Below are 11394 nucleotides of genomic sequence, written 5' to 3' on the forward strand. Positions count from 1 at the left end.
CTGAGGTAGGTGTGTATTGCTATAAACGTCCCTCTTAGAACTGCTTTTACTGTATCCTATAGATTTTGGTGTAACGTGATTTTATTTTCATTTGTCTCCAAATTTTTAACATTTTCTTTTTAGTCGTTTCCCGGCGGGCTGCGTTCCCCGCCGTTTCCGGGCGCCGGGGCCTTCCGCGGCTGCAGTCCCCGGGCGCGCGCCCGCTTGCGAGGTCTTTGGGCCCAGCCGGCCGCCGTCCCGCCTTCTCCGGCCGCGCGTGCGCGCTGGGGCTCGGGTGCGGACCACGCTGTTGTGTGAGACTCCAGGAGCGTGTGTTGGTCGCTGGGCACGACTCCTAAGCAGTCCTTCCGCTGTGGGCGCCAGAGACCAAGAGCGACCACCCAGGACCAGGTAAGGCGGTGGGGTCGACAGGAGGCTGGAGGCGAGGAGGGGAGGGGCGCGCCCGCGCCGAGTGTCCCCCCGGGACCCGAATTCACAGGCCCCGAGTGCGCAGTGTCTCAGGGCCGACCCTTGGGCCCTTGCGCCCCTCTGCCCCGCCGCATCCCCGGAGCGCTCTGCAGGTCCCGCGTCGGTGGGCGCCGGACTGTGCGCCCAGGTTTCTACGCCGGGAGGATCGCGCTGTCCCAGCGCCGCTTGCGGGTGCCGTGGACCGTCTGGGGACTCCGGCCCTGCGCGCTTCCCCTCTGCCCTTTCTGCCCCGCGTCCACGTTGTGAAAAGGTACCTCCTGGGGGCACTTTGCACCCCAAACAGTCCATTTCACTGTGGGTTAATTGAAAAGACAAATAACAGCAGCAGAATATTATTCTTCAGCCTTGAGACTTGTTGACTCTGTTATATTATCACACCTGTATGAGTTTTTCTTACTAGGTGGTGGTAAGAATCATATCTTATACCTTTTATGTTGACTTTTTGTTTTAGAACAGTTTTAGATTTATGGGAAAACCATGGCGACAGTTCCCATTATGCTACACATCATCTTTCCTATTAACATTTGACATCAGTGTGGTACATTTGTTACAATTAATGAAAAACTATTGATCTATTATTTAATGAAAATCTGTAGTTTATATTTCCATTTCTTAAACCTAATGTCCTTTTTCTATTCCAGGCTTCTCTCCGGGATACCATATTACATTTAGTAGTCACGTATCCTTAGGATCCTCTTGGCTGTGACAGTTTCACAGACTTTCCTGTTTTTTCATGACCTTGAGAGTTTGAAGGAGTCTTGGTGAGGTATTTTGTAGAAATGTTCCTTAGCTGGGATTTGTCTGATGTTTTTCTCACAATTAAACTGAAGTTATGTTTTTAGGAGATAAACCACAGTGGTGAACTGCTGTTGTCATCATATCACATCAAGGGCCCAGATTAACAACATGATTTATCACTCTTGATGTTTACCTTCAATAATTGGTCAAGGTAGAGTTTGTCAGATTTTTACACTGTAAAATTACTTTTTGTCACCTTTTCCATACTTTGCTCTTTGGAAATAGCTGTAGCCAACAGTCATGAAATGAGGAGTTATGCAGCACCTCACAGAGCAGAGTATCTGCGTGCATTACTTGGAATATTTCTTCCCGGAGGATTTTTGTATTCTCCCACCTTTAATTATTTATTCAAACATTTATTTACATCAGCATAGACTCATGGATATTTATTTTATGATTTGTTTTATAATCCAATAATATTTTATTTTCTTGTACAGCAAATTTCATCTTTGGTTATCAGGGGCTCTTTCAAGTAGCTCCTGTGTCCCTTTGACACATCACTATTGCTGTGAATTTTTTAAAATAATAGACACATCACTATTTCTGTGGATTTTTTAAAATAATATTTTCTTACTTTCTGGCACGGCAAGATGCTTCAGGCTCTCCTTGTAAATGTCCTGCCCCAGTTGTAGATTCAGTCATTTTTCCGAGGTTGTCTGTTTTCTTTTATTCCACAATGTTATTTAAACCAAAATCTAGGTGTTGGGTGTGCTTACAGATAGTAGAGTTTCATTTCTTCTAGGAATAAGGAAATGCACTCTTATGTCTGTTTACAAACACATGTATATATACATATCTGTAAATATTTTAATACATAACTTTATCTATATTAGGCTACTACGAGTTCACACAGATGCATCTAACTCTAACCCATTACCACGTGTATCATTCAAGTTTCCTTCTTTCGCTTATCTGAAACCTCCCATTCCAACAGTGCAAATCCTGGCTCCATCACCTGCAGTTTCCATTCATATTTGTTCAATGTCCATGTCCATCTATAGCAGGATCAGATACGTTAACACATACCCCCATGAGAAACAACTTTAAACTAGAGAGTAATACTCATGTATGACTACTTTTGCCATTACAATTATAGCTCTACTCATTTCCAGAGTTACTGAAGTCAGTGATTCCCCCCTCCCCTCTCCAGTGAAGTTCATTAATCTAACTATATGACAAATTTATACATTTGTCATACAGTTAAATTCACTTGTCACGTTTTATGTCACACCAACATGCCCCAACCTCTAAACTGTTTTTTTAACTTTGCATGCATCAAGGTTCAGACTTTGCTCTGTAAAGTTCTATAGATTCTGACAAATGCATGGTTTCACGTGTCTACTATTAAAGGATCACAAAGGATAGCATCAGCCCACTGGGAAAACAAACAAACAGCAGCGAAAACTTCTCCTTTAACTATTCAACCCTCCTCATCCCCTTGAATTCTTGGTAACCACTGATCTTTCTAATGTCTGCGTAGTTTCGCTTTTTTTCAGAATGTCAAATAATTTTAATTACAGAGTGTGCAGCCTTTTTATACTGTTTTTTTTTTTTCACCTAGCAATATTCAATTAAGATTCATCGTTGTCTTTTCATGGCCTGAGAGTTTATTTCTTTTTACCACTGAACATTTATTTTATGGATGTGCCATGGTTTGTTTAAATTTTACCTATTGAACACATCTTAGTTGCTTCTATTTTGGGGAGACTATAAAGCTTCTATAAACACTCACACGCAGGTTTTTGTGTAGGTGTAAATTTTAAAATCAGTTGGGGGAATACCTCGGAGTGCAGCGTCTTGACTCTGGTAAGATGAGGTTTGGCTCTGTACGAAACTGCCAAACTATCTTCCAGAGTGGTTGTAACATTGTCACCAAGAGTAAATGAATTCCTGTTGCTCCACATCCTTGCCAGAAATTGGTATTTTTAACTGTTAGAATTTTAGTCATTCTAATAGGAGCCTAGCAGTATCTGATTGTTGTTTTAATTTGCAATTCTGTAATGATAAAAGATGTTGAGTGTTTTTTCATATGCTTATTTGCCATCTGTCTGTTTTGTTTGGTTATGTGTCATCTTCAATCTTTGATCCAATTTGTAAATAGGTTGTTTGTTTTCTTACTTTTGAATTTTAAGAATTATTTGTATATTTTTGAGATAAGACCTTTACCAGATATGTGATGTGAAAATATTTTCTCCCATTCTGTGACTTTTCTGTATGTTATATTCACAGTGCTTTTGCAGAATAGAAATTTTTAATTTTAATAAGGTCCAGCTTACTTTTTAATGGATTTTAGTTTTTGGTGTGGTATCTAAAAAATCATCACAAATCTAAGGTCATACCTGTTTTCTCCCATGTTTTCTTCTAGAAATTTTACAATTTTTCGTTTTATATTGTCAGGGCTCAGAACATGCTACCCCAAAATGTGGCACCTTGAAGGTCACTTTCTGAATTTCCTTGACCTTTCTGTGTGAGAACTGGCCATAAAAGAATTCTCTGACCTACCTCTCCTGAAAATAAGTCCTAAGGACCTACTGTTTAGATGGTACAGCTAAAAGATGGCAAAGGGAAAAGGCATACTACACAGAGAGGCTAAGAAGAATCTTCATAAACAGACCTTAGAGTTTCCCCCAGCTCATTACCATTAGAGAATACCCATTTTTGTGCTACATTACTGTTTATTCTTAATTAAACCTAAGCATAAAAGTACAGTTTCCCCCTCATTTGGGGGTCTTTGTTTTTGAGAGCTTCTGTGCCATGTAAAACTTTGGTTAAATAAATATATATATATATTTTGCTTTTCTTTTGTTAACCTGTCTTTTGTTATAGGAATGTCAGCCATAACCCTTGCAACAGATGAAGCAAGATTACTTTTTCTCACCTACAATATTTTGAGTTAAAATTTGTGAAAGACAAAAGGCTTATGTCTGGGTTCTCCTTTCCTTTTTCTCCCTTCCTTCCTTCCTTGTTTTCTTTTCTTTCTCTCTCTCTCTCTCTCCCCCATCCCTCCCTCTCCCCCTCTCCCCCTCTCCCTCTCCCCCTCTCCCTCTCCCCTCTCTCCTCTAACTTCCTTCCTTCCTTCCTTCTTTCTTTCTTTCGCATACAGGCATCCTATTTCTCCAATACCATTTGTTGGAAAGACTATCCTTTCTTCATTAAATTGCTTTTGCTCCTTCTTCAAAAATCAGTTGACTATATTTTTGTGGGTCTATTTTAGATCTCTCTATTCTGTTCCTTTGGACTTTGTGTCTATTATTTCGCCAATACCATGCTTTCTTGGTTACTGTGTCTTTATACTAAGTCTAAAGTCAGGTTGTGTCTGTCCTTAAACTTTGTTCCTCATTCTTGATATTGTGTTGGCTACTCTGGGTCCATTGCCTTTTCACATAAATTTTAGAATTAGTTTGAAATATCTACAAAATTGTTCAGAATCGCCTTGAACCTATGGATCAACTTTGGAATATATTACAGCAATTTTGAGTCTTTCTATTAATGAACACAAAATATATCTTCATTTATTTAGAACCGCTTTGATTTCTTCATCACAACTTTTTCATTTTTATGTATATAGACCCTGTATATATTTTGTCTCTTTATAACTATTTTATTTTTTGAAGATATTATAAATGGAATTATGGTATTTAAAGTATAATTTCAATTATTAGTATATGGAGAAGTAATTTACCTTTGTATATTAGCCTTGTGTAATGAGACATAAAAAAAGTTATTAGTGCCAAAGGGTTTTTTATACTATTATTATCTGGAATTTTCCACATAGACAATTATGTCATTTGCAAACAAAGATAGTTTTAAATTTTTTCCTCCTTATCTGTATCTCTTATTTCCTTTTTTTTTTTTTTTTTTTTTTGGTCTTATTTCATAAGGACTTCCAGTTTGATATTGAACAGGACTGGTGAAGAAGTGATACCTTTTCCTCAATCTTTCAAAGAAAGCATACAGTTTTTCACCATTGGGTATGATGTTGTCTGTAGGTTTTTGACATCAAATAATATTTCTAGTTTGCTGGCAGTGTTTGTTATAAACATGTGTTGGGTTTTGTCAAATGCTTTTTTCACATTAATTGATATGATTACATGATATTTTTCTTCTTTTGACTATTGATGTGGTAGGTTACATTAACCGATTTTTTTCAATAGCCTTGTATACCTGAAATAAATCCCACGTAGATTGTATATAATTCTTTTTCAGTATATTCAATTTGCTTATATTTTATTGAGAATTTTTACATCTCTGTTCATGACAGATACTGATCTGTAGTTTTTCTTTGTTGTGATGTATTTGCCTGGTTTTGGTATTAGGTAAATGTTGGCCTCAAAAAATGAGTTAGGAAGTGTTTCCTCTGCTTTTATTTTCTGGAAGAGATAGTAGGGAATTGGTATCATTTTTTCATATATGATATGCATTTGACATGATTTTTTGGTATTTATCCTGATTAAAGCCCTCCGAGCTCTCTGGATATGTGGTTTGATGTCTGTCTTTAATTTTGGAAAATTCTTGGCCATTATCACTTCAAATATTTCTTCGGCCTTGTTATCTTATGTTATTCCAATTGCATGTATGTTATATGTTTTTGAAATTTTCCACAGTTTTTGGATAACCTGTTCTGTTTTTGGCTTTTATTCTTTTTTCTGCCTTTTATTTATCTTAGAAATTTTCTATTGACATATATTGAAACTCACTGATCTTTTTCTTGTCTTTGTTCAGTCTACTGATGAGCCCATCAAAGGTATCTTTATTACCATTACAGTGTGTTTTTTTTTTCTCTGACAATTCCTTTTGATTCTTAGAGTTTCCAACTTTCTGCTATATCACTGATTTGTTTTTGTGTATCATTTACTTTCCCAGTGCCGCACTCTCCCGAGTGCGTGGTGGGGTCGGCCCCAGATTTTAAAAAGTCTAAAGAAACTCAATGGATGGTCCTTGGATAAAATCCTTGATGAGGGTTGTGCTCTGTGATAAGCTGAAACTATGAAGTTGCCCAGTTTTGGGGGCTCTCTGTGCAATGGGGTTGGGTGGGAGGCACACACAGACTTGGAAACAAGTGAGGGTTGAGGGTGGTGCTGCAGCAGCCTGGGGCAGAGTGGATCGTTCAGTGCAGAGCAGCAGCCGCTACGTGGCATGGGAAACTGGCTTCTGGTGGCCATGTGGCTCTCCGTCTTCTCACTCCCTTGCCAGACACCATGGTCCACTGATCTCTGGCATGAGTTTTTTTAAGACTTACCTAATCTGCGCCCTTTCAGATGATTAATGGTGAAGAGGTTAAACGGGGTTAGTGGCGGGTGACTCTGGGAGGTCTCATGGACCCCAGGAAGGACTTACTCCTGCTCCATGCCAGAGGCCTTGCAGATGCTCAGTTTTTCTAGCTCTGCTCTGCCCTGCCTCATAGGATGGAGACAGAATAGAGCAGGCATCCCTGTCGTGATTCTGGGCCAAGAGGGCCTGCGTACAACTCCTGGATTCATCACTCATCGGAGTTGTGACCTTGGTCGAGTAATTGACCTCTGTGAACCTCACCTTCTCCATCTGTAAAAGTTGGGGGAGGACGCTAATGGTACCCACTAAAGAGTGACTGTGAAACTGACATAGATATTCCATGTACTTTGCTTAGCACGGGCCAGTCATTCCCTCCTTTTCTTCATTAGGGGTCCAGGTGGTCCCTAGAGGACCCATCTCTCCAGGAAACTGGACCTGGAGCTTTTCCTCCCTTCCTTTCTCTGCAGACAATGGTGAGGATCACTCGGAAGGAGGCCTGGTCGAGAACATTGAGGACGGTTCCCTGAACACGGGAGGCGGAGGCAGTGCTGGCCGCAAGCACCTCACGCCGGGCATGAAGGAGATGGCTAGGTTCCGGGAGAGAGTCACGGAGCAGCACCGGTAAATGGGCAAAGGTGGCAAACATCAGGTTGGCTTGGAGGAGCCCAAGAAGCTGCGGCCACCAGCCGCCAGGGTCAGTGGGGGTTGGGTCTGGTTGGAGGGCTGGGAGGACATGGAAGTCTTGCAGCAGCAGGGGGCAGAGGACGGGAGGGATCTCAATAAGATCCATGCCCTGTGTCACCTGGAGGCAAAGCTCTTTCCAATTTTGCCTCTAATGTATTCTGTGACCTTCAGGCCAGTCAGTATCTTGGGTAGTGAGATGGGCTGGACATATGGTTTCTTGAAGTCTCCTCCTTCTAAAACCTTCTCATTTCCGTTTGGTTTCGGACAAAGGCAAAGAAAATGAATAGCAGGGGTGAAGACGATGCCCTGAAACCTGCCCCTACGGTTGCTATGTGCTTCCCTGACTGTGCTGCCTCTGCCCCTTTCTGCTCAGCTCTGCTTTTCTTGGGTCTCAGCCCCATTTGGGTTTATGGAAAGGAATGGAGCATGGGCCACTGGGTTGGGGTGTGGATGCTCTAGACAATTCAGCATTTTCCGGTAGAGTCCGTCTTGGCCCATCGAAGCTGTTGTCACAGAGCAAGGAGCAGGAAAACTCATTCCTTGGGACCTTCTTTAGGGCTTGGGGTTGGGCATAAGAATATGACAATGAGATCCCTGGTCCCACCTACTAGCTGTGTGGCCTTGGGAAAGTCCTTTACCCAGGGGTGAGCTTCTTTCTGAGGTTGCACCCAGCTCCAGTGTTTGTGGGCCCCTTATTCTCACTTGAAGCCTCCTCTCTGTGCCCACAGACCCCCTGCCAGCAGGAATTGGACCAGGTCCTGGAGCAGGTCTCCACCATGCGCCTTCCAGATGAGCGGGGCCCTCTGGAGTACCTCTACTCCTTGCTCATCCCCAACTGTGACAAGCACGGCCTGTACAACCTCAAACAGGTAAGCCTGGGTGCCAACCTGGGCTGCAGAGACTTCTCCTGAGCCTTGGGCCCTGGGCGTGTCTTGTTTCTGCACCACCCATCCATAATCCTCTGAGGTCTGAGAGCTGAGTGGGAGACACAGACTTCTGCAACCACGGGGATGGGGTGCCAGCAGCCAGGCCCTGGAGGGTGGGCCCCCACCCCTGGCCTTGGGCAGGTCAGAGGCTGACTCCACTTACCCGGCCACTTGCCAGCAGCACTTAGAGTCTGGTTGGGAGGGAGCCTCTTGGAAAAGAGATGGGGGTTTAAACCAGCTCATCTCAACTTTTACTGAGCATTAGAATCACCTGGAGCTGATCCTGGGCCCCCACCCCCAGAGAGTGCCGTTCAGTAGGTTGATGGGGACCAAGAATGTGCAGTTCTAGCAAGCTCCCAGGGAATGTTGAAGGTCCATGGACCACACTGTAGAATCACTGATTCAGACCACTGGCCTAGTGTCTGATTTTCAGGTATCTCAGGGAAAGGAGAATCAGGGATGAGAAATGCCTTTTAAAATGTTTAAAAACAGTAATAGAACAGCATTATAAGTGGGTTCGAGAAAAATCAGAAAGTTTGGGTAAACCGCTCAGGAGCCCTTTTCCTTCCTCCTCCTACTTTCTGTCCGTACACATTGTGATGATGAACGTGCACATGCGGTATTTCCCCCTTAACATTGTAAGTATTTTTTACATAGCCAGGTAGACTTTGTAGTGATGAGCTATGCTCAGTTGTCCTTTTACCTCGCTTCCTCCACCTCATTACCCTTCATATAGGGAGAAGTGCCTGTGCATTTCACAGAAGGCAGAGAGGAGTGAGCGGGAGAAGGGGACAGTATGGTCTGCGGCTAGAGGTTCTCAGCCCTGTTGTACTCTGGGATCTTCTGGGGAACTTTAAAGAAGATGATTGCCTGGGCCCCACCCCCAGGGATTCAGATTTGTGGATCTGGGGTGTTTTCTGGGCATTGGGGTTTTTAACAGCTCCCCTGGTGATCCTAATGGGCAGTGAGGATTGACATCAAGGTTGATGGCTGGAGCCAGGAAATGGGTACAGGGCTCTGCTGATCCCTTGGTGGTCTCCCTTCCCCACCTCCTTCACTGTGCAGGCATCTTGCCCCTCTAAATATTATCAGCCTAGCGTTAAAAGCTATTTGTACATGTACCCTATAAATGTAAGCCAACTACTTCATTTGGAGCTCAGAGAAAATAGCAATCTCTTCTAATGAAAAACAGGCTATCTGCTATACTGTATGGGTAACTAAAGTGATTTGCAAGAGGAGTTAGCAAGTGGATAAGAGCAGGGACCCTGGGACGGGAATGCCTGGGTTCCCATTTCAGCTATGCCTCTTCCCAGCTGTGCGACCTTGGGCAAGTTACTTAGCCATTCTGAGCTTCAGTCTCTATCTGTAAAGTGGGGATAATAATGGTACCTAATTTGCAAGGTGGTTGTGAGGACTGAATAGCTATGGGAGATATAAACTGAATGAGCAGTGCGTATTTTGAAATGAATATGTATGTAAGATATTAACAGAATGAGTCGTATATATATTGCTCACACAGTGCCTGGCATATACTGAGTTTTATTAGGACGTGAGGTTTTTCACCTCACCGTGTGACTCAACTCCAGTGTTGCTGTGTCCCCCACTGGATGGGACCTCCTTGAGGGTGGGGGTGGAGGCTTTCGTCGTTGGGCATCCCCAACAGCCTTGCTGGTCAGAGTTGTCTCTGGGCCAACAGTGTCAACATCACACTGGAGCTTGCCAGCTATTCAGTTTCAGGCCACCCCAGACCTGCATTTAAACCAGATTCCCTGGCGTACATTCAATGTTGAGGGGCACACCCTGCAGCGCGCACTCAGCACAGGGCAGGAAAGCTGGTGGCCGTGGGGGTGTTCTCCACCTGTTCCTCTTTTCTGTCCTCAGTGCAAGATGTCTGTGAACGGGCAGCGTGGGGAGTGCTGGTGTGTGAACCCTAACACCGGGAAGGTGATCCAAGAAGCCTCCACCATCCGGGGTGACCCCGAGTGTCATCTGTTCTACAATGAGCAGCAGGAGGCTCGTGGGGTACCCACCCTACGGATGCAGTAAACCACAGCCAGCCGGTGCCTGGCCCCCTCCACCACCCCCGCTGCCACCCCCTCTCCAGACACAGAGAGTGCTTGGGTGGTGGGTGGTGGAGAATTTCCCAGGAGTTTTGACACGTGTATTTATATTTGGAAAGAGACCAGCACTGAGCTCGGCACACACCCCTGCCTTCCCCTCCCCAGCTGGAGATGCCTGCACCCTCCCCTTCTTGCTACCCCCCTGGGGAGGAAAGTGGGGGGTTGCCATGGGGGGGGCTGGGGTAAAGGTTTGGGAGGGGAGAAAAAGAAATTTTTATTTTTGAACCCCTGTGTCTCTTTTGCTTGAGATTAAAAGAAGGAAAAATAAAGTATGTGTCTTTTGCCAGAGTCTTTGGGGCCTCCCTGGAAAACAGATCCGGAGGCCCTTCGAGCATCCTTTCATCCAACTTTGTCCCTGCTCCTGGCAGAATGGGAAAGATGCTGCCTCAGTTTCCCATTCATAAAATGGGAATGTGGAGGATGGGGCAGGAGGAAGGGGAATCTCCTGTATCCAGGTCAAACCCCCCATGCAGCCCCAGGAATCTGGTGTCTCCCTGCCTGGACTCCCAGGTGAGGCTTCTGGCCCCATCTGGCCTCTGGATGGCCCTTTACAGGGCAGGATGGGTGGGGAAGGTAGAGCACAGATCTGTCTTCCTCTCGCACATCCAGATGACTCTGCGGAAGGAGAAGGGGAACGGGAAATACTGGAACTGGGATTCTCTGGCCCCTGAAATAATGGAGAGCTCCCTCCTGTCCAGGGTGAAGCATTTTAACTTAGCCCCAAGGGAAAGGGAGGGGGACTGCTGTTGAAGGCTTGTTCCCAAAGGTGTCACCCCTGAGAATTCAGGCACTGCTCTCTGAGGGGGGCCCTAATAACTGTTTGGCCCCCAGACAGTGAGTGTCAGCTGAATACAAAAAACTGTTATGTATATAAAGAAATGCAGGCTGAGGGACCGTGGAAACAGGCACAGAATGCCGGCCCTGTTTCTTAGGCAGAGTTCTCCATCGGAGCTCTGCACTGTTCTGTTGCCCCTGAACCCCTAGTGAATTCCAGGGGGCTGCCCCCTGCTCTGTAGTGGGCCACAGGGGGTGGGAGGAGGAATGCTCAGCCTTTTAAGGCCCGCTGTCCCCCTTCCCCTCCCAGCACATGACAGCCTGAGTTTCTGTGTTGCTCTCCTGTCCTGTGT

The 11394-nt window shown here is 44.6% G+C and overlaps 1 protein-coding gene across 1 annotated transcript; it reads left to right on the plus strand.

The window, feature by feature from the left end:
- Positions 1 to 271: 271 nt before the first annotated feature.
- Positions 272 to 10536, plus strand: LOC134383948 (insulin-like growth factor-binding protein 2). The gene is made up of 4 exons (XM_063105485.1): positions 272 to 390; positions 7005 to 7231; positions 7950 to 8090; positions 10029 to 10536. The coding sequence occupies exons 2-4, from the start codon at positions 7163 to 7165 to the stop codon at positions 10191 to 10193; spliced, it is 375 nt and encodes a 124-aa protein (XP_062961555.1). The 5' UTR covers positions 272 to 390; positions 7005 to 7162; the 3' UTR covers positions 10194 to 10536.
- The last annotated feature ends 858 nt before the right edge of the window (positions 10537 to 11394 follow it).

Source organism: Cynocephalus volans, chromosome 8 (genome assembly GCF_027409185.1).
Source record: "Cynocephalus volans isolate mCynVol1 chromosome 8, mCynVol1.pri, whole genome shotgun sequence".
Taxonomy (NCBI): domain Eukaryota; kingdom Metazoa; phylum Chordata; class Mammalia; order Dermoptera; family Cynocephalidae; genus Cynocephalus; species Cynocephalus volans.